Raw genomic sequence first — 24779 nt, 5'->3', positions numbered from 1 at the left:
ATTGAAAGTGATTTAGTTCAAATAATAGCAGGAGCTGATAAAAGCAAGATTTCTCCATTTATGAGCCTGTTTTGGGAAGAGCAGTAAAAATATTTAAAAAGCTCAAAACAAGGGATTCGCTATCATCCAGCAATAATACGTTACTATTTGGGATTAACTGCAAAATCACCAGCTGCTTATGAAGCAGTACGATTAAAAAGAAAAATTCTGGTTTCTTAGTTTTACCAAGTCGTAGGCGATTGCGTGACTATAAAAGTTATGTGAAGCCAAAGTTAGGATTTAATAAAAATATAATCAAAGAATTAAAAGATAAAGTCGAACATTTTTCAGCTCAAGAAAAGTTTATTGTCCTAGTTCTTGATGAAATGAAAATTCAAGAAAATCTTGTTTGGGACAAACGTTCTGGAGAATTAATTGGTTATGTTGATTTAGGTGATCCTATTTTTAATTTTGCAACATTACAACAGGCATACAAACTTGCATGTATTAGTTTTCTTAATAAGAAGTATTGTAAATCCTTTCAAATACGGCTTTGCAAACTTTGCTACTATAAATATGATATCAGTGCATTTATTTTCTCTATTTTGGAAAGCTGTTAGCATTTTAGAAATCTCAGTTGTAGTAGTAGCAGTTACTTGTGAAGGAGCATCATCGAATAGAAAATTTTTTAAAATGCATTTTAATCTGACTGAGAAAGAAGATAATAATGGTCATGTTGATGTAACTTACCGCACTGATAATTTATTTGCTGATAATGACGATAAAAGGTTTATATATTTTATTTGTGATGTCCCTCATTTAATTAAAACAGTAAGGAACAGCCTTTCTCATTCTGGAGCTGGTAAAAGCAATCGTTACATGTGGAATAAGGGTCAACATGTTTATGGTTTCATATAACTGATTTGTTTTATGAAGATTTAAAATGTCAAGTGCATGCATGTCCAAAGCTAACCGTTGAGCACATCAAAATAACTCCATTTTCAGCTATGAATGTTCGTTTAGCTGCACAAGTTTTAAGTAATTCATGTAGTACTGCATTAAAAATCTATGCACCATCTGATACTGCTGGAACTGCACAGTTTTGCAAATATTTTAATGATTTTTTTGATTGCTTAAATGTTTGTAATACAAATGATTATATATTAAAATGCAACTCATATTTGAAACCATTTTCTGATACTAATGATGTTCGTTTTACATGGCTAAAAGAAAATTTTTTAAAATACCTTTCTGATTAGCTTTTTTCTATTGAATCAAGACCTGGAAATTTTTCAAAAAGTGATAGAAATAATATGTTTATTACTTGGCAAACCTATGATGGTATAAAGATCACAGTTAATTCTGTTATTGAACTTGTCAAATTTTTAACTAATAACAATGTAAGTTATGTATTAACTGAAAGGTTTTGTCAAGATCCTTTAGAAAATTACTTTGGACAACAACGGTCAATTGGTAGAAGAAAAGATAATCCTTTCTTGTTTGATTTTGGATTTAATGATAATACTATTCAAAATCAACATATATTTCACCTAATTGCAGGTAACTGTCTGAATGAATCAAACAAAATGTCAATGGAGGAAAGTATGACACGTATACCACGCAGAAAATAGACTTACTCTGAAGAATCTGTTGATAAAAAAAGTTAACTTTTCAAGTGATTTAATAAAAAAAAACTCTTATGTCTCCTTGTACTGCTGAAAACAAATAAATGAATTTGCATAAAAACGGAATTTTCATAGCCACAAATCTTTTTAAAACATTAAATGGCATAAAATATTGATCAGATAATTGAGAAATTCGTTGTTAAAATAATAAATAGAAAAGTTTATTTTGCAGACTTGTTTTTTTGTTTGTTTTACTTTTGTTACAATGTAAACAAGCACCAATGATGCTTTTTTATAGAACCTTTAAGGATATTATTTAAATATTAGGATTTGTATAGAGCCTCTGATAACAATGAAATTGTATTTGGGACCTAGCATGTAATCAGGGGTGATACTGGGTGATTTTCTTAAGTCTTATCTATTTTTCATAGGTACCACTGGATATATAAAAAAAGCGTATTTTTCCCAAAAACTGTCATTAGGACACTACAACTAAAAAACATTTGATTACCTAATGTACTTAATGTATTAGATTATTAGTTCGTCAAATTTAATACTTATCGTTAATATAAATTAGTATTTTATCGGATATTTCCAACTAAAAATTAAAATTTTGTGTGCACAATTGTTAATCAAAAATGTCCAATCCGTAGATGTCCTGCATCTAGGACTAAATTGTTACACTCAATAATTTTTTTTCTTTTGTATTAAGACTAATCGGGGACATAATTTGGTGCTTTAGACATGCTAATATATGGTATTTTAATACATGTATTAATTTACACCTTATCCTGTTGTAGCTCTTGTCAAAAACTTGCTGTCCCCACATTTTTTGTCCACTCCGTTATTACATTCTAAAATAGTCACAGGTTTGTAGTTTTTAATTATTTGCTAATTAAAATAATGAAAAAAAGTCCAGTTCTATGGAATTTATTAACATTAATGTATATCGTGCTGCAAACATTATTTATATAAAAATGAGAGCCTAATTACCTTATTTTCAAAAAGATATTCTTGTTTGAAGTCTACTCCGTTACGTTTTTTTATTCCGTAAAATTACAAATTTTTATATGGCGTGTTTTAGTACTCTTTAAATCTTTTAGACAATATAGCAATAAAAGATTTTAAAAATGTTTTCCAATCAGTAATAATGAGATATTATTGATTATGTATAATTACGTCTACTCCGTTACTGTCAACTCCGTGACTTCCTCTTAATAACGGAGTTGACAACAACATAACGGAGATGACATCACGAAGGAAAAAAAAATCAAAAGCTATAAACTAAGCTATTTTCTGCATTAAATAAACACGTCAACCATTAGGGACTTACTGCAGCGATAAAATATGATTACCTTGCAGCGTTAAATATGATTACCATACGTACGCTGCGTTCTTTAACTTTCAAGTTATTGTAAGAGTAATTTGTAAGTATTTTAGTATTAGGATTTCATTTATTGTTTGGTTTTTTTTTACATTTGAGTCTAATACGTTTGGCTTTTAAAATAAAAGTAAATCTTGAAATATATTTTAATAATAATAAATAAATTTTTGGTGTATTAACAATTACAGTTATTATACTATTTTTCCAAAAGAAATACAACTAGGCATATAACATGAAAACTTCAAAGAAATCTCGTGCTAAAATTCAGAAAGCGTTTCGGGACAGAAAATTAGAAAAAAATGCAGGCATATTTCGTGAAAAAGAACGCAAACGTTAAATATGCGGCGTGAGCAGAAGAAGGTTAAAGTGATATCAGAATTATCAGAAAGAAAAAAACGAATTGCTCGTCGTTGTTGGCGCGTTAAGAAAGCAAAATTTAGAGCTGCAAAAAGAAAGATTGAAACATCGTTATCAGAGTCACAGGAACGCGAGTTGAGTAGGAATAACGAACGCAAACAAAGAGGTAGAGCAAAGGTTGCTTACCGAAAAACAAAGGCTTATAGAAAAATACAAACATTAACAAACGAGTTGGAAATGGCTAATTGTTCAGCCCAAAAAAACAAAAAACGTTGGTTAAGGATTAAAAGTTTCCTGCATGGTTTACAAGCAAGTTCACCTGCAACCACTGATAGATCATCTACTTCTTCTGTAGAAAACGGTTTTCTTACAAATGAAACAAGCAGGATGTCAAATTTATTAGCAGGTAATAAAACCCCAAACTCTTCTTTTTCATCAAAAAGTACAACTCCAAACAGCGAATGCCATCGTGGTAATGCATCGCTTGATGCTGAACACAGGATTTGATCAGAGAGTTTCTCACACGTGATGACAACTCTAGAATAACTGGAAAGAAACAGACTGTAACAAAAAATAAAGATAAAAAACAAAAGCGACTACTACTCGATTCATTAATAAACCTTTATGAAAAATTTAGCGCTGAATATAGAGAAACAACATTTCATATACAACGTTTACTCGTTATCGCCCATTTTTTGTCCGCAAACCGTCGGCTAAACATAGAGATACATGTCTGTGCAAAAAACACGAGAACATACAATTACTTTGTGATAAACTTATTAACCTGCGTGTTTTGAAAGAAAAAGATATTGAAGAAGTAGTGAAACAAGTTTGTTGTAGTACTGATAGAAGAGAATGTATGTTCAGAGAATGTAACATTTGTTTTAAGTCTCATGTTCAATTTCACGCAAAAGGATTGCTTAAAGATGAAAGTATTATGGTTTGGTTCCAGTGGGAAAAAGAAAAACAGGAATACGAAAAGATGGGAGAAAAGAAAACAACAAATGTTATCAGGAAAAGTGTGAAGCGTGAAACACTTAAAGATCTTAAAATAAAATTCTTTGAATCAATTCGAAACAAGCTATGCAAGCATGTTTTTATAATAAGACACCAGTTCAGAATGTACAAACAGTTAAAAGAAACAGTAAATGTGAACGAAGCTGTTATGCAAATAGATACTTCTGAGAACTATGTGTGCAAGAATTTTGCTGCAATTCAATCTTCACATTTTGGAGCAAGTAACAAAAAAGCTACATTGCATACAGGAGTAATTTATAAAATAGATGGACATCAGTCATTTACAACTATATCCGACTCTTTGAGGCACGATCCTCCTTCTATATGGGCACATCTGGAACTCGTGCTAATTGAACTCAAGATAGATAACACACAAATTACAGATCTTAATTTTTTTTCTGATGGACCAACCACACAATATAGGAATAAGCAAAACTTCTTCTTATTCTCTAGATTGATATACGAATTAAAATTTAATTTAGCCAGTTGGAATTTTTTTGAAAGTGGGCATGGCAAGGGAGCATCAGATGCAATAGGAGAATCTGTGAAAGGTCAGGCAAATCAATTGCTTAATATGGGTTGTAACCTTCCAGATGCAGAAAGTTTATATAATTTTCTTAACAATGGACATTCATTAATAAAGTTTTACTATATTGAGGGATCCAAAATTACTTCTTTTGACTCAATATGTTCCAAAACATTAAAGGCTATTACAGGCACTATGAAATTGCATCAGCTACAAACAGACAGAAAATTAAATGTTTTGTATCAAGATTTAAGTTGCTTCTGTAAGAGGGCTACAGTTTGCACATGCTACAATTTAAAGCGATATATGTTTTCCAAAAACACTAGCACGGAAAAAAAAAATTTGTGTATTTTATTATTTTGCTAATTTATTTGTTTCTCTAATAATCAAATTTATTTTAAGTACTTCCGTGAATTTCTTTTTAATATTGCAGAATTTTAACAGTGATGAAAGTATTACTTCGGCCAATGCAATGGATGTCAATGACTACCAATTTTTAACATTTAAGCAATATCATTGATCTGGTTAATTTCGATGAAAATTTGAATACCACGACTTTCTTTACATTAATGATGTATGGTAATGATCCAGTAACGGAGCGGACAGTATTTGTACAATTTAAATCCGAAAAAGATTTTTGTCAAGTTAGTTTCTTTTTTTAAAGACGCTTTACCTTTTTTAAAAAGACAATGTACTGAATTTATTTGTATACTAAGATTTTGCCTTTAACTTAAAATGTAACTTACACTGTTTTGCTTTTAAATAATAAATAATTAGCAAATGTCAGTAACGGAGCAGACATTGTCACATAAATTAAATTTTTTATGTCATTAAATTTCGCTAATATACTTAACTGGGTACTATAACTACTGCTGTAGTTATAGTACCCAGTATATATCATTACAAAAATAGAATTTGTTACAAAAATAATAATAATTCACAAATGTAGTTACATTTATGTTATGGTAACGGAGTGAAAAAAATTATTGGGCCACATTACTTGATGATATTCAAAAACATTTAAAAAGCAGATTCGTGCAAAACCAAATCTATTTTGTACATCCCTTATGTCAATTAGCTAATACAAGAAAGGACTAGAATTTTTTTTCATATATAAAATATTTTTTAATATAAATTCTAAATTTTTTGAATGTTTGTTTTCTGGTTTTGATATTTTTAGCCATAATTTCATTTAAAGTTTTAATTTTCATGAGTTTGAGTATGATAACATTTTTATAAATATATATATATATATATATATATATATATATATATATATATATATATATATATATATATATATATATATATGTATATATATATAATACATACAATTTATAGTAGGGTGACCTGACCAAGGTAGGAGCTCCTTAACCATGGATGACAATCTTCCTAGTGGTAGTATCACAATAAAAATGCCCAGTTCTGACCTTAATGAAACAACACTCTCTCTCTCTACAAGTCAGTCAGAGCAGAAAGTTAACCTGAAAATATTTGTTTATTATAAATTTAAAACTTTTGAATGTGATATTACATTAAACTATTTATTCAAATCCAATTGATGTTTTTTTTATTTTTGAACGTAGTGACTTTGACTTTGTTTGATTTTCTTTAAGTTTGTGGAAACTTAGTTTTTCTTTTGCATACAAAAAAGATCTCACTCCAACATAAAGTGTAACCAGATGATAAAAAAAGTTTAAAGACAGTTCTTTGGATACTTGGTTTGTGCAAAGACTACGAAGTTCAGATATGCTTGCCATAACAACACTGTTTTCTAAAATTTCGGTTACAATCAGTTCTGAATCATTTTTTTTGCAAAACCATTACTTTTTTGGCGAAAGAGAAGCTCATCTTTTGTAAAGATTTCTAAAACTGGAGGAGACACTTTCCACTTTTTTTTTTTTTTTAGTCAGACTGTCAATGAAAATTCCTTTATCACAATTAATATCTTCATAAAATTGAGGATATGCATCGCCATTATCTTTAAAACTAGCTATTGTTGCCTCTAATAGAGATAGGGTTTGTTGTGAATTTTCTGATAGCATTGCATGATTAATTCTTAACTCATTTTTAAACAAATCAAGATAGCATTCGTCGTCAATCAAGGTAGTAATGCTTTTATCAAGCAGACTTTTAAATTCGCTGAGAAGAATAGGTGGTTGAGGATTTTGTAATGTTAAATCCAAAGGAAAACTTTGATGTTTCGAATTTGTATGCCTTGTAAGGCCTTTTTGAGATATGCACTTCTTAGAGCAAATTGTGCAAGAAAATGTGCTTTCAACAGGTTCACTAGGCAACTTCAACACCAAGGCGTCTAAATCTTTTTTAAAATTTTTGTCTGCAAAAAGAAAATCATTTTCCAAAGAAATAAATATTGTTTCAAAATCAAATTCACAGTTAAACTCTTTTTCCGTTTCCATACTTTGTGCACTCTGTTCCTGGCCATTCGACAGTTTTTAAGTGTTTTTAATGAATATTAAAAAAATCACATAATACGGCCCGAGTGACCAGACTATCTATTTCTTATGACTATGGTTTCACGAACAAAAATTGGTTAATAATTGCTCTTTCTTTATACCGATTTTTTATAAACGTTATGTGGATAATAATACGCCATTTTCAAAGATTGAAGCTCAGGAACATCTTAATAAAGAACATTCGCTTTCCGCATCAGTTTATCACAAAAAAAACATGTACAGGTCTTTTACAAAAAAGTTCCTGTTTTGTTCCCTATTGTTAATAAAATTAGTTTTATACGTTGTTTAATTGATGTAACGTATAAAATCAACAACACATGGCTAGGAATTGATAAGGACATTAAAAATCTATTTAATGTTTTAAAAAATAACCAATAACCGCCTAAAAGAATTGACACTGAAATTAGAGGAATTTTTTTTAAATTTGACTATTGTGCCCCTCCACTTAGAAACCCATGTCATAGACCTTGTGTATACACAAATAATTTATAAGTATTCTTCAAAACAGAGTGCTCAATATTCTTAAATTAACAGAGCAATAATAAATTAGTAGAAAATCACTTATGCAATTATTTTCATTTTACACTGTGTCTTCTTAGGAAATGAGGTATTCCATGAGAAAGTGGGACAAATTTTTAAGGTTTGTAACCCACCATCTCAGATTCCTTTCATACTTTGTAAAAATGGTCACCTATATAACATAGATTACCTTGCAAAATTTTAGCACTGATATTGAAATGGTTTTGGAGATATTGTTACATTAAAATCAGCTATTTTTAGCAGTTTTTTTTGTTCGGCGGCCATTTTGATTTTACTATAGTTTTTGTTTTACAAGTTACAGTTCAACTATTCATGTGATTAGGCTGAAAATTAGCACCAGCATAGTTTTAAAGACGAGGAATCAGAATATGATATTTGTTTTTAATGAAAAAAATTAGAAGTTTATCAATATTGGGATTGTACTTCACCTAGAGCTATTTTTGAAATTTTAACAAAGGCAGAAAGGAGGTCTGGTAACCATGGTAGCATCAATTTTTTGAGAGTTTTTTTAAGTTTTTATTAAAATAGATATATTAAAGAGTTTTTTGGTACAAAATTGAGAGGTGGGTTTTTTGAGGATTTTTATAAATCATTAAACAAATTATAATGAAAAAGTACATTTGGATATTACTTATTAAGAAATTGCTAATTTTGAAAACGTCAATTATAAGGAAAAAAACCCATTAACCCAATAGTTAATATAAAAAATTCATATTAAATGTAATATATTGAGTCAAAATAATCAAACAAATACATGTTTTAAATAAAAAACTAGTCAATGAAAAACCAGAACTTGCGTCCGAATAATTCATAAATTGCTTATAAAAGAAAACTGGTGTAATTCAATCATGAGTTAATTTAAAGATTGAATTTTGGGCAAATCGTTTGTGTCTATCTGTTCTTGAAGACAATTGTTTTTTTATCATAATTAAAATATGGGGCTTGGGAACCCAATAACAATCATCTCTACTTGGCCAGTGTAATGAAGTGTTAGGTAAATGAGGATGCATGAATTTTACAAGGGCGTCTTCATTTCTTTCATCAACTTCAAATACCAAACCAACCCAGTTAAACATATCATATTTGCAGATATAATATTTTCCTGCAATGATTTCTTGAAGATATTGATTTGAGCCAGTAAGGTTGAATGTTAGATTAAATTCCTCCTGCTCAGAGACATCCTGCATCCTCCGGAATAAATTGGTGGAAACTTCTTGTACCAGGTAAAGTCTTTGCATTATTCAATCGGAGAGTCAAAGATTTAAGGACTGATAAAATATCTTCGCCTTTTAAAATAAAGAAGTGGATGCCAAATATGTTATCTTTTGAAAAATTAAATATTTCTTCAGCGTTCTGAATTTGTAAGTTAATAGGACATTGAAGACTAACACTTAAAACAAGTCTTTTAACTGCTCCACCAATCCCATCACACGGCAACTTTCCATGTGATGTTGCAAAGAAATTCCATTCACATTGCTTCCCAAAATCTTCAACATGATGGCATAAATTTAAAAAATGATTGCAATTTTTGTATTGGCCAGCACAACCATCAGAGAAATAGTGGATTTTTGTGGTATTGGGAAATATTTCTTGTACAAATTGGACAGTTCTTTTTACTATACAATAAATAAATATAACATCATGTGTTAAGTCATCAGATATAAAACATAAAGAAGTTGGTTGACTTTTAGTAGCGCCCTCATCGTTTTTGTTATAAATAACTACAGGATGTAGTGTGCATTGCTGTTGGTTCCAGTGGTAACTCTGGATTTCGTCTTGTATGACAAATTTAAAGTTTTCTGCGAAATCAACCAAAATAATAATTTCATTTATGGGTATAGATGATTTTAATGTATTTAAATATTTACTTTGTGCTTTAGCAAAATAAGAGTGAGATGTTATGCTATCAAGTTTTTCACTAAGACTTTCAATGAATTCGCTTATTGTAGATGTGTAACTTAAAAGCTCTGCTCTATCTGTTGTACTCCACTGTTTGTATTCAATTATTTCATCTTCATCCACTTTGTCATTCTCTTCAAATTATCCTTCATTTTGCAATAGATTTGAAGTTATATAATTTATAATATTTTGAATTCCAGGGCAACAATTACATCTATGGACCATGCATTCCCTTGACTCTCTGCTACAAACAATCTTCTCAATAAGTTCTTGGTAATTCTTCTCCAATTTAACTGCGCTAAGCATAAGCTTTAGGTTTGGTGTATTACACATATACAAACAGCATGGGTTTCTTTTTGACCAGCATAAATTCACCATTTTGGCTTTAACTGAGCAAATTTAGAAAATCCTATTTTGGATTGAGGGTGCTCTAGTTTGAATTCGATAAATAATTCCTTTAAATTGCAAAGAAGTAATGGCTTCAATACATGTTTATTTTTGGATACGCTTACAAAATCTTTTACACCTGGCAACTGCCGACTAAACTGATCATTACAATAGAAGCTTTTCACCTTATCAATGATATTTAATTCAATTCTAACAATGTTAGTTTTTTCTGGAAGTGTTAATATTCCTTTTGCAAATTTAAGTTTTCTTGCTTTAGTTATGGTTGACTTTGATATATTAAATACTTCAGATGCTTTCCTTAAAGACCACGAATCTGGAACCAATGTTAAAATCTGAATCTTTTCTCTTCTATTTGCTGTTTTTAGCTTTTCTTGCATTGAAAGTATTAATTTATCTAGATCTTCAGCTTTCTTTTGATGTTCAACATTGGGCTCCTCAGTAACATCCTTTTTCAGGTCTGTTGCGTTAACATTGAGGATAACTGATAGCTTTTTTGACATAACATCAGTAGCTTGCATTAATTTTCTTTTCCCTAGAGAAATTTTAGCATGTTGCGGAACCCCATGAAATTTTACTGGTGATACGTCTAATTTATCAAAACTGGTGTTTATAAGTTTTTTTTCTTGTGCAATTTCTGTCTTTATCAAAAAATGTTTGTTCCAGAAAATTATCTTCACCATTGTGGTCCTGTAAAGTAGACCAATCATCTATTTTTTTTACTACTTCTTTTCGACATGAAGGACACATTTTAAAACCAGGTGTTGTTTCGATACCAATTGAACACATATTTTTTGCTAGTTGAATATCAATTTCTCGCAAACCACCTATAAATATATTATTAATGAATAAAATTTGCCAAAATTAGGGAATAATAGTTTAGATAATATAATAATGTTAGAAATAAAATTAAAAAATTAAAATTTTTCAAACTAATTGAAAGTGTACTAGATGTATTTTTTGTAAAAAGACAGCACAATAAGTTGAAAATATATAAATTTACCTTTTATATTAGTTTTATGCCTTTTAAATGGGTCGATGCAATTTTTTTGGGAATTAGCAAACCGGTTAAGTAAAATTTGCTCATGATGCAAACAGATTTTAACATTAAAGTTTAATATTGATAGCCCAGATCCCCATAATAATAAATTTCTTTTTCTCTCTGAATAGCTTAACAAATCTTTTTATCCAATTGATTTCGTGTGCACCATTTTTTGACATTGATCATTTGATAAAATACCAACTGAACACAAAATTATTTAGCTATAAATAAACACAAAATACACAGGCATATACATTTATTAAAAATGGAAAAAACTTTTATCATTAGTATTTTTAAATATGATAATATGTATTTATTTATTTTTTACTTTTATTTTATATATATTCTTTAAATTATTGATTAGCTACAGTGAAGAAACAACAAATGGTAAAATATCAGACTAATACAAAGTCTTAGTGTTTTAATATTGAATGTTTCTTCTGTTTTAGTGAAAGATGACATTATATGACATTAATTAGAAAGCAAAAATTTATTTTAAAAAGAAATATTTATTTGAATTAAAGTTTCTTTAAATAATAGGTTAAAAAGTTTTCTTTTGTATAATATTTGATGACTAATGAAAATTGTCAATGTCAATTAATTTTAAATAAATTATGAACACTGACCTTTAAAACTCATTTTTTCACATATTACTCATATATTTTTACAAAAAATTTCAAAAAACCCACCTCTAAATTTTGCATTAAAACACTCATTAAAATATCTATTTTAATAAAAACAAAAACAAAATTACAAAAAATTAATGCTACCATGTTTACCAGACCTCCTTTCCGACTTTGTTAAAATTTCAAAAATATCTGTAGGTGAAGTACAATCCCAATTTTGATATAGTTCTTAATATTTTTATTAAAAACAAATATCATATTCTGATTCCTCGTCCTAAAAACTATACTGGTGCTAACTTTCAGCTTAATCACATGTTCAGTTGAACAGTAACTTGTAAAACAAAAACTATAGTAAAATCAAAATGGCCGCCGAACGTAAAAAATTGCTAAAAACTGCTGATTTTAAAATAACAATATCTCAAAAATCTATTCGATACCAGTGCTAAAATTTTCCAAAGTAGTCTATGTTATATAGGTGACCATTTTTACAAAGTATGAAGAAAATCTGAGATGGTGGGTTACATGCCTGTCCCACTTTCTCATGGAATACCTCAAATAGAAAACTTTTATACAAAACCCAAATTTTATTTTGGTTATAGGTAGCAAAACTTTGGATGGTAATATTCCTATTAATACTAATGTGTTTATGGGTAGTAGGAGTTCATAATTAAAGGTAGTAGGATTCAGACTTAAAATGAAAAGTAGGAGTTTAGGTAGGAGCCATTATGGATGATAATCTTTCTAATAGCAGTATCACAATAAAAACACACTACCTGCAAAACTGATTAACAATAGAAAAAGCCATCCTATTGTAAAAAATTGCTAGAGCCAGAGTTCCAGAGAGTTTTTTGTTTAAAAAACATCCTAAAATGTCCTAAAAAAAATGTTTAACTTAACAAAAAAATGAGGAGTAGCTTTTTAACACTTTTATATTGTTTCAAGATGTTGTATCATGTTATATTGTTTTAAGATGTTGTATCAAGTTATATTGTTTCAAGATGTTGTATCATGTTATATTGTTTCAAGATGTTGTATCATGTTATATTGTTTTAAGATGTTGTATCATGTTATATTGTTTCAAGATGTTGTATTATGTTATATTGTTTCAAGATGTTGCATCATGTTATATTATTTCAAGATATGATATGATATCGCGATGATGCAGATCAAGAAGATTAAGACAGTACAATATAACCTTAAAACAAAACTGAACCTTTTAAAGCATTAAGTACAGAGTAATAAAAATGCTACTAGATTATTTAAGAGCCACAGGATCTTTTAGAATGGTACCACTCTTAAGTAAGCACAAAAGTGATAAATTAAGTCACTGCAAAGAAGGTGCTTCCAAAAAATAAAATTGATACTTAATAACCATTGTAAAAACTCAAAATGTATAGATGAATTATAAATGACATCATTTTAATAATTAAAACCATAAAATGAAAAGATGAAAACTCACTCTTAAGAACTCATTTATAATTATAAGCAATAAAAAAAAATATCTATAAAAATATCTCAAAAAATAAAAAAAAAAAAACTAATAAAATAAAATTTAGAAATATAAAACTACCACTTACCAGGTGGAAATTTAACATCACTGAATCTTCCTGTTTAAATTCAATAAAATATTTATAAATAGACAACAAAAAATCTAACAAATAAAAAAGATTTTGAAGTTCACAAATATTTTACGTTATTTTATTCGATAGTAAAATTATCTAGATTGATATGTATCTGATTATTATAAAACTGCGTGATAAATTATTATTTAATAGTAACTGTGCAAAAAGAAAAAATACTTTTAAACAAAACCAAAAAAAAAATTCTACCATGTGCAATGTTGATCTCCTCAATGGTTTTTGCCGGTTCTAAAGTACATATGAATATTAAATTAGATTGCAAGCAAAACAAATTTTTATTGATTTTTTTGTAATCAATTGCCATATAAAAATGTGTAACAAAAATATGTTAAAATAGTTAAATGACTATGTTCCTAAAACAAAATTAAAATAAAGTATTCAAAAAATATGTTCAAAACGAAATAAATGTGAAATAACAAAGACCTTTTCTTATTGCATGGCTGTACCAAATAGTTATTTTTAGTTTGTTGTAGCAGCAAACACAAAATGTTTATATAAAATTTTTATGTTTTACGATAAAATAGTTTCAAATAAGTATCAATAACAATTAAATAACAGATGAGTTGTAAATTAAAACAAAATTACCCCTATACTACTAGCCAGTATTGCAAATCAAAACAAATCACTTCTGTACTGATAACCAGGATTGCAAATCAAAACAAAATATCCCTACACTGCTAGCCAGAATAATTTTTCAAAAGCTCCAAAAGATACAAATTTTCTCAAATTAATCAAACCAAAAAAAGTAAATAGTTTTAAAAGTCTTATGAAAGTTAGCCAAGTGAACAACAATATCAAGCATTATGCAATATCAAGCATTTTATGTGGACTTTGTGCAGATTTAGTTTGACGAGCATTGGAATACTTTGTGTTGTTAATAACTGTTTAATATTATTTTCATGAGTTTTAGCTAAGTATCAAAACTATAAGTAATGATGACATTAAATATGATGCTCAAAACATCAAACAGTTTTGATTTATGCTTAAATTTTATTATCTATGCTTTAATAATAGAAAAATAAACTTTAAATAAAATTTAAATAAAAATTTTATTCATTTAGACAGCATAAGCTTGCACAAAAAAAAATATATTAATACAAACAACAAAAATATAAAAAATTATCTTTGAATAATAGCTAAAAAAAGTTAAATATCAAAAAAAAAAAAAATTTACCAAATGGTTCATCGATTATAGTGGCAATATCAAGTGGTTTTTTATCAACAATAACATTTTTTGCATCTTGTACGTTTTCTAAATACAAACAAACATAACAAATTTAAAAACAAAAGTTTAAACTTTTAAATTTTAAATTTTCACTTTATATAATAATAAAGTGAAAGTGGAAGTGTGCACAAATATTTTGGGCATCATTGCCATCATTATCGTTTTAATGTCTTTGTTACTTCACATGCACAAATCAGGTGAATGCTCAATTAGGCATTCAATTTAACTTTTTATGTAAAAGAAATGAAACTATAATAGTTGGTATAAAGTCCAGAATTTGTATTTTCATAAAAAATTCTTATAAAGATGTTTTAATAATTCTCGTTAAGATGTTTTGTATAAGGTATAAAAAAACTGGCAAGATAAACGCTCATGGAATAATGATTCTTCATATCTCAATCCAATTAAGAACCAATCCAATTAGAGTACTAAGTGACCGGGGCCCCGGCTAAAAATGAGACTTTTTTCAAACCCAGCTCTGGCCCCGGCTAAACTATAAGATTTAGCAGGGGTCGATAGCGGAGATTAGAAAAAAATTTATAATACTTTATATATTTTAACTTTATGTTTGCATTTACGATTTATTAAATACTGGCATATATTTATATACTTTTAAACTCTAATTTACTTCCAATAAGATTGCAAGCAACCACTATTAAGTTATGAGTTACTTTAAAATAAGTAAACACTAGGGAATGGTTAGCCGAAGACTTGAAAAGTAGTAGGTTGTATGTAAAAGAAAAACATGAAGATGGCTATAGTTATAAGGTTTTTTTGATGTGCAAGGAAAATAACTGGATTAATAAAAGTTTTTATAGCGTAAAGGGACATATAAAGTAAAAGGATGCAACTTGATGAACAAGAAACAAGCAAGAAAGAGTTTTGGTTTATCGTAATAGAGATAATAGCTTGTTTGAGCATTGATCATAATTGTATTTGTAGAAAAAAAAAAGAAATATAAGGAGTAGAATGAAGTTTGACTTAAAATTGAAGAGTAGGAATAAAAGCTTCCAAACTTTTTGTCCAGAAGGAATAAAAGCTTCTGAGATGCGCTTTATGCATACATATTATGGACATAAACATATATGTTTGCTATTTATTCAGATGCTGGCATACAATATCCTTCCATATTTATATAATTTTTAGTGTTCATACAGTGTAGCAGTTGCCGAAAGAGAAGGTGATAATGATGATGATGATGATGATGATGATGATGATGATGATGATGATGATGATGATGATGATGATGATGATGATGATGATGATGATGATGATGATGATGATGATGATGATGATGATGATGATGATGATGATGATGATGATGATGATGATGATGATGATGATGATGGTAATGATGATTGTGATCACGTTGATCATAATGATGTGTATATATGCATATATACACAAAATATAACATGAATTTGGAATTTAAAAAATATACTTTAGGATGTATAAATATTAATACAGCCTCGGTCACAAACCCGGCTCCGGCTATACTTTATCAAACCCGGCCCTGGCCCCAGTCAAATATCAACCCGGTCATTCACTAAATTAGAGTAATAGTAAAATGTCAATGTTGTGATTTATTAAACAAATGTAAATGAAGCAGTAAACATTGAGTAATTAGAAGCCATAAATCATGTAGTAAACTTGGTTTTAAACTTGTCCCTTGAATAGAAAATGCTCACACTAATATGCTTTACCAGCAAATTTAATTGACTAACGGTATTTTTAACTACCTTAATAAAAAACTTTTAATTCTTTTTTTTAAAAGTAATTTCGAAATGACATGTGCCTCCACAAAAGTCATTTTTTGGATAATTACTATGCTAAAATCTTTGTTACTTTCCTAACTAAAGATAAACAGCATTCGTTGCTTTAAAATTTTTTTATTTTAAATAAAAAGTATAAAATAAAAAACACGAATAAAAAAACAATGTTACAAACGAAATGAAAAAACTAAAGAACAACTGACGTCAATTAAAAAATAAAGTTTTTGTTTTATTTTCGAATGAATTCCGAAGCTTTTTCAATGACTTTGAATTGAATGACTTGTTACGCTTTTTCTTTTGTAAAGAAAGTAATTGTTTTTAATCAACTAAATTATTTTCTTAATTTCGTCTACTAATTATTTCTACATTTCTTGCGTAATACTTATAACAAAAGGTTTTGTTTTTTTAAAGGTTTTTTGAACTTTTAGGAAATTTAAGAAAATTGGGAATACCGCAAATACGCGATGCCATCAGGCTGGTTAACACCCTGTAAAAAGCATTTTACTTTCATTAAAAAATAAACCAAGCTAATCTTTTAATAGCATTTTTTAATATCTTTTGATGTCACCAATTATACATTAAATTTCTGCTACTTTCTTGCATTTCAATACATAAAATCAATATAATAAGCACACCTTGTTTTTAACACATTTAATAAATAATATACCACATTAAGTGGCATAAATATCTGAACCACATTATATGTTCTGAATGTGGTCGGAAGCTGATCAACACTATAATACGACTATAACCAAGATTAGAATATATATATATATGCATATATATATATATAGATATATATATATATATATATATGCATATATATATATGTATATATACATATAGGTATATATACATATATGTATACAACTCTCGGAATTAGGGGCGGCATTCGGCAATGCCGATCTAACTGCCGATCTTAAAGTGTTTGAGGTTGAGGTTGCAGACCTCAATCTTTTAAAGGTCGGCAAAAAAATGCCGAACTTTAAAAGATTGAGATCTGCAAACTATTGCGACCTCATTTTTTCTAATTCCTTGGGTTGTTTATATATATATATATATATATATATATATATATATATATATATATATATATATATATATATATATATATATATATATATATATATATATTTATATATATATATATATTTATATATATATATATATATTTATATATATATATATATATGTATATATATATATATATATATATATATATATATATATATATATATATATATATATATATATATATATATATATATATATATATATATATATATATATATATATATATATATATATATATATATAAATATAAAATGTGTATGTATAAAATAAAACTGCATGATTTTCACAACTTTAAGTTTCATGCTATTGCAATAATTAGATAAAATCATGGCGATACTAATTACAGGCCTTCCCGTCGCGAATCCGTATTTTTATCTGGGGGCGGACAATGTTACGGAAAATATAAAAAAACGGCTGAAAAAAGAAGCGAGCTACATTATTTTCAGTTAATTTATTAAATTTAAAAGGAACTGTTCCAATGCACAAAGTGTCTAATGCAGTGTTTATTAAATATCATATAATTTTAATAAAACAAAAAAAATAATGAAAAACAACATTTTTCAGAATAATGAATGAATTTTATTTAACAACGAAATCACAAAAGAAAAATAAACAACCTTAAAAAAAAAACTATTAAAATAATCATCAAATATTAGAAAATGTTATGAAAAATGTACATAGCAATTTTTAATGCTTTACAGATAATTTTAAAACCTTTAATGCAGGTTCCTTAGAGGACTTAGGTGAAATAAACAAACAATAATTTTTAAGAAATATGTTTGACAATATAACACCATATTTCTTTAGCATATTCAAGTTATAAATATCTGATATCATCATAAATATATTGCTCAACGACTTTCTGCATGTCTTTTTTTTCTCAATTTCAAAAATAATGTAACAAAAAAAAAAACCACTGGACACAGCAATCCAGAGGTACACTTAATCCACCTCTGTCCATTGTTTTTGTGTAGCCTCCATACAACTGAAAATAAAATCCAGTGTCAGTCAACAATTCATTTTCACTGACATCGTCTTTTCTTGTAACATAGCCTGCAATATAAAACAGAGTCATTTTTGTACGCAGTGGCAAAGATGGTTCTAGTTCAGGCAATTGATTAATTATATCACAAGATTCTTCACTTCTAACATAGTCACATTTTTGACATAAATGTTCTATATCAGTAGTGTAATCTGAAACATCGACTTTTAATTCCAATAACAGTTTAGCTTTTTCAATGTTTAATTTTTCAAAAACATTTTGAACAGTTATAAAATATGTTCCACCTGAACCTTGTCTAAACTTACTGAATGCTTTTTCAATATAATCTGTTAAGAACTTTCCTAACATAACATAAATAAAATTGTTTTTTAACAAATATTTACACATCTCTACTAAACCATAACAAGTATGCCAAATTGAAGTACCTGTATCTCTAGTTAAGGATTTTATTCTACACCCTTGTTTACCACTCATTTTAAGAGCCATATCTCTGAAATCAAGTAAATATTGCAAATTTAGGTCAAGTTCTTCCGAAATAACTCTTTTACGAGAATCTAAAAATCGAGTATCACCGTAAATTTCTTTTACACTAACTATTTTCCAGAACTTAGTAACTTTTTCTAAAAACCAAATGGTTTCATTGATATTACAAGGGTGGATAACTTTTGAATAAGTTTTGAGAGCAGGTATAGTTTCATCACAAAACACTATTAAACAGTGTGATACATTTTGTCTTTCAATGAGTTTTGGATGTATAGCTACAAAATTTAGTCTAGATAGTTTAATTAGCTGATCTTTCTCAAAATCAAATAAACATTTAAGGTCACTCCATTTAGCAGTCATATCTTGATTTTTTTCAAAATGCAATTCCTGTGTTTTTTTTGTTATCCAGTTATTTCTGATACTTTTTAGTAGATGAACATAATCAAAAAGTAGAAAAATCCCACATTTTGTTAACCAAGGTTTTTCTTCAACTCTCTCAAATAAATTAAAAAAAGCTTGATTTGTTTGATTTCCATCACAAATAACTGAAATAACTTTTCCATTGCTAGACTTGATTGAATTAATAACATAGCATACTTGCTCAAACAAAAAAGAAGCATCCAAATGACAGACAGGTATCATTTTGCACAAAAAAGATGGTCCACCTTTTTAACATTTAACCATGATACCCAAAACAGTATTTGCTAACAACTCAGGATTATTTTCAGCTTTTCCAAATAGACTTAGGATTATTTTCAGCTTTTCCAAATATACACTTGGAAGTTTAAAATCTTTTAACTGATTGTATAGACTTCGAGATGTTGAAAAATAAGAATCTGATCTGATGATTGTTTCTATATTATAAATTTTTTTACCTACTTCTGATGCATTCATAGATGCAATATGATCTTGTAATATCAATCTTTGATGATCAACTTCAATGTTGTTCAGATAGCGAACTGTTTCTTCCACTCTTGACCAACAATCAAGAGTGGTAATATGGTTTTTAGAAAATAAAGAAATAAAGCAACGTACACCAGCATGAAAACTTTCAAATTTAAAATTGCTTTAGATATAAATAGCACACATAGGTATACAGTTAACATAAAAAGAATTTGATTGGATGTGCAAAACTTCATTTATAACAAAAGTTATTACAGGACAAACAAATTTATGATTTTTAATATCTTCACATAAAGAAATGAACGTAAACAATTTACTTTTTAAATATTGTGACAACTTCATGTCCTGCTGCCTTGTAGGATACGCCTTTTTAGGCAAAGGCTAGGAGATGCCAACTCCGATTTAAAACACCCCCTGCCTTGGGGCTCTTGGTTGAGTAAAGGCTAGAGATGGTGTCTCGATAAAAATACTCATCTTGGGCAGATGTTAAATGCACCCAGCTACTGTCTTGTAGAAGGCCTCCTAGGCAAAGACTTAAGGGGTAAACAGATTGTATCTGTTGACCAGCCTCGCACCCCTTCTTCATCTATTAGGCTGGCGCAGATGTATTTTTAATACATTGTTTCCAAATTAGGATGTTGAATACTGGATCTTCTTGACTCAATGCATGGGTTTGCTTGTGTCACTGTTTTTATGACTAGGCAACTCATTCTATTATCTCCTTATGAGGGTACAGCTCTAAAACTCAGTTTTATGTTTCTGAGGCCGGCTGGTAGTCAGGTTTCCCGAACTCTGTGGTAGCTCTCAGAGAGGCTGATTCCATCAACAGCTGAAAAATATCAAAGTATTAACAGTGCCATGTTGCGCATGGATGGTGTCCCTGTTTGTACTTTTGGTGTGCATTGCGGAGGCCACATTTGGAGCCCTTTGTTACGGCTTAGGGTTTATTAGTAGTAATGAGGCAATTGCTTGGGCTATTAAACGGTGTTCTGAGTACTATCTATGCTATGAGTCAAGTTCTTCAATCTAATTTAAAAATGAATAAAGTACCAAAAACTATAAAACACAAAAAACCATCATCATCTCCAAGTTCTCTAAACCTATCATTCACTAATATTCGTGGTCTTCGAAGTAACTTTTCTTCTGTTGAGTCTTATCTCTTGCAAAGTTCACCAGACCTACTTGCTCTTTGTGAGACTAATTTAAGTTTAGCTGTCTCATCTTGTGATCTTAGTGTTGATGGTTATCTTCCTCTGATTCGTAAAGATTCCAATAGTCACATGCTTGGCCTGGGCATTTACATTCGTAAGAATTCACCTGTTTGTCGTGAAACTAGGTTTGAATCCACAGACTATTCTTTCATGTGCTTTCGTTTAGCACCACTTCACTCTATTGCCTTTCTCTTTGTTCTATATCGCTCTCCTTCATCTCAAGACTGCACTCTTTTTGATGTTATTTCCGATCATATTGACCAAGTCCTCTCTCTTTATCCATCAGCTAATATAGTTGTTGTCGGTGACTTTAATGCTCACCACTCTGAATGGCTTGGCTCTAGTGTCAGTGACTCTGCAGGCATTAAAGCCCACAACTTTTGCCTTTTTTTTATAATCCCTAACTCAAATAGTCAACTTTCCAACTCGCTTTCCTGACAACCCTAATCATTTACCTTCTCTACTTGACTTATGTCTTGTTTCTGATCCTAGTCAGTGCTCAGTTTCTCCACATTCACCCTTAGGTGCTTCTGATCACAGTTTGATCTCTCTAAAACTAATATCTCATTCTTCTTCATCAACTGAATCCCCCTATTATCGAACCTCTTACAACTACAGTAAAGCTGACTGGGATTCTTTCCGTGATTTTCTTCGTGATGGCCCTTGGGTAGAAATCTTTCAACTTCCTGTCGACAAATGTGCTTCTTACATAACTTCGTGGATTCAGGCAGGCATGGAATCTTTTATTCCCTCTCGACGATTCCAGGTCAAACCTCACTCTCCTCCATGGTTTTCCTCACACTGTGCTGCTGCGATTGCCAATCGAAACCATTACTTCCATATTTATCAGCAAAACAATTCTCCAGAAAACAGACGTCTGTTTATTACTGCTAGAAACAACTGTAAAAAGGTTTTGTCTAACGCCAAAACCCGCTATTCTCAGGTCATGAAATCTCGTATCTCATCTCAAAAATTAGGCTCTCGTGACTTCTGGAGAATCTTTAATAATATCAATAATAAGGGCAAATCTATAATTCCACCTCTCTTGTACGGTTCAGACTTTGTCACCTCACCTAAAGACAAAGCCGAACTGTTTGCTAAAAACTTTTCATCAATATCATCTCTTGATTCCACTAATTGCGTTCTACCTGATATTGCCAACAAACAGGTTGATCCATTGCTTGACATTCATATCACTCCAGCATCTGTATCTAAAGTGATATCCTGCCTAGACTCTTCCACAGCTTGTGGCCCAGACAACATACCTGTTATTGTCTTGCAGAAGTGTTCTCCGGAGCTGTCGTCTATACTTTCTTGACTATTCAACAAGTGCTTATCAGAGTCTTGTTTTCCAGCCTGCTGGAAAGCCGCATCTGTTATCCCTATCTTCAAAAATTCTGGGGAGCGATCTGATTTGTCTAACTACCGTCCCATAAGTCTTCTTCCAATCATAAGCAAGGTTTTTGAATCTTTAATTAACAAAAACACTTAATTTCTCATCTTGAATCTAATAACTTACTTTCTGACCATCAATATGGATTTCGATCTTCTCGTTCTACAGCTGATTTGCTAACAGTAATAACTGACATGTTTTATCATGCATTAGATGAAGGTGGAGAGGTTAAAGCCATTGCTCTTGACATTTCAAAAGCGTTTGATAAAGTTTGGCATGCTGGTCTTCTCCATAAGCTTTCTTCTTATGGTGTATCCGGCAACATCTTTAAGATCATTGAATCTTTCCTTTCCAATCGTAGCATAAAAGTTGTCCTCGATGGACAACACTCTTCTTCTTATTCTGTAACTTCAGGGGTTCCTCAAGGTTCTATCCTTGGCCCTATACTTTTCTTAATTTACATTAACGATCTTCCAGATATTCTCACATCTAAGGTGGCATTGTTTGCTGATGATACTACCATTTATTCTTGTCGTGATAAGAAACCAACACCTTCTGATTGCTTGGAGGGGGCATTTGAGCTTGAAAAGGATCTCACTTCTGCTACAGCATGGGGCTCACAGTGGCTGGTGAACTTTAATTCAGATAAAACTTAATTTTTTTCAGTTAATCGTTATCGCAATAATTTAGATCTTCCTATATTTATGAACGGTGATGTACTCGATGAGTCACCTACTCTTCATCTTCTTGGATTAACTCTTACTTCGAATCTTTCTTGGAAACCATATATCAAATCGGTTGCAAAATTAGCATCTGCTAAGGTTGCATCTCTTTATCGAGCTCGTCACTTTCTTACTCTGGATTCTATTCTCTATAAATCCCAAATCCGGCCTTGTATGGAATACTGTTGCCATATCTGGGGCGGATCTTCTAATGATGCCCTTTCTCTTTTAGACAAGGTGCAAAAACGCATTGTAAACATAGTTGGACCTGCTCTTGCAGCCAATCTCCTACCATTACCACATCGTCGTAATGTTGCTTCTCTTTCTCTTTTCTACAAATACTATAATGGGCACTGCTCTAAAGAGCTAGCGTCTCTTGTGCCATCTACTAAAATTCATTCTCGTGTTACTCGTCATTCAATTAAGTGTCATCCTTTTTCTGTGACTGTTCCTAAGTGCTCCAAAAACGCTTATTCGTCTAGTTTTTTTCCTCGAACATCAGTTCTTTGGAATTCGCTTCATTCATCTTGCTTTCCTGATTCATATAATTTGCAATCTTTTAAATCGTCCGTCAATCGTTATCTTGCTCTACAATCTTCATCTTTTCTCTTACAGTAACTTCCAACTTTAATTAGTGGCTGCTTGCAGCCTTGTTGGAAGCGAAGATGTTTAAAAAAAAAAAAAAAAAATCATCACACTTTTCGCTTTTGATAGAAGACAACACTTTAGTAGTGGACCTTGGTTTTAAAGGTTGAGTTGGTATAGCACTTGATGGAATATTAGGAAAAATTGAAGGAGGTTCGATTGGTCTATCTTTCCCATTGACACAAGCTTTTAAAAAATTATCTGGAAAATGTCTTTCTCAGACAACAGTATCTGGCTTATTTGGAAAATTACTTCTTGGAATTGAATTTATCCAATGATTTCGTTCTTCTTCATTCGAGGGAAGCCTATAAACTCGTACTTTATTTTTAGTGTCGTAGTTTCCTCTACATTCAGGAATACAGCACTTTTTAACCATTTTGTGACTATCAACTGCTCTCAAATCGAAATAAAAGACTAAACTTTCCGTAACATTGTCCGCCCCCAGTCAAAAATACGAATTCGCGACGGGAAGGCCTGTAATAAGTATCGCCTTGGGTAAAATACAAATAAAACTTTTCATTCAAATAATTATATACAAAAAGAACAAGCTACGTAAAACCGAAAAAAACTAGAAAAAAGAGATATGCGAATCATAAGCAATCATTTAAAAATAAAAAAAACTTTCAAGTACACATACTTTCCAAATATTTATGGGAAACTAAACAAAATTTTCTATGCAATTCAACAAAAAGTGTTTACTTTATTTATGTAAAAAACTAATTACTTAACTTAATAAAAAAAGCCAAAGAGTTGACTATGAAATGTCCTCACAAAAATAAATTTCTATTAAGCAACCACAAACCTGAAGATTAGATACACGCGCCTAACAAC

The 24779-nt window shown here is 29.8% G+C and overlaps 2 protein-coding genes across 2 annotated transcripts in view; both read right to left on the bottom strand.

Annotated features, from left to right (window-relative positions):
* LOC136079841 (uncharacterized) overlaps positions 1 to 24779 on the bottom strand; it is a 74528-nt gene that overhangs the window by 35222 nt on the left and 14527 nt on the right. Inside the window, exons 3-5 of the mRNA XM_065796461.1 lie at positions 14692 to 14769; positions 13707 to 13745; positions 13455 to 13484 (exon numbers count right to left, since the gene is read on the bottom strand). Coding sequence (XP_065652533.1) covers positions 13455 to 13484; positions 13707 to 13745; positions 14692 to 14769 — 147 coding nt within the window. The remainder of the gene's footprint in view (positions 1 to 13454; positions 13485 to 13706; positions 13746 to 14691; positions 14770 to 24779) is intronic.
* Positions 18145 to 24392, bottom strand: LOC136079096 (uncharacterized). Its single transcript, XM_065794816.1, has 2 exons — positions 24000 to 24392; positions 18145 to 20322 (listed from the first exon to the last, which is right to left on the bottom strand). Exon 2 carries the CDS (start codon positions 19714 to 19716, stop codon positions 18475 to 18477), a length of 1242 nt encoding a protein of 413 aa, XP_065650888.1. The 5' UTR covers positions 19717 to 20322; positions 24000 to 24392; the 3' UTR covers positions 18145 to 18474.

This window comes from Hydra vulgaris, chromosome 04 (assembly GCF_038396675.1).
Source record: "Hydra vulgaris chromosome 04, alternate assembly HydraT2T_AEP".
In the NCBI taxonomy this organism is placed as follows: Eukaryota; Metazoa; Cnidaria; class Hydrozoa; order Anthoathecata; family Hydridae; genus Hydra; species Hydra vulgaris.
Note: the sequence above shows the minus strand (reverse complement) of the source record. Positions and strands in the feature narration are given on the sequence as shown.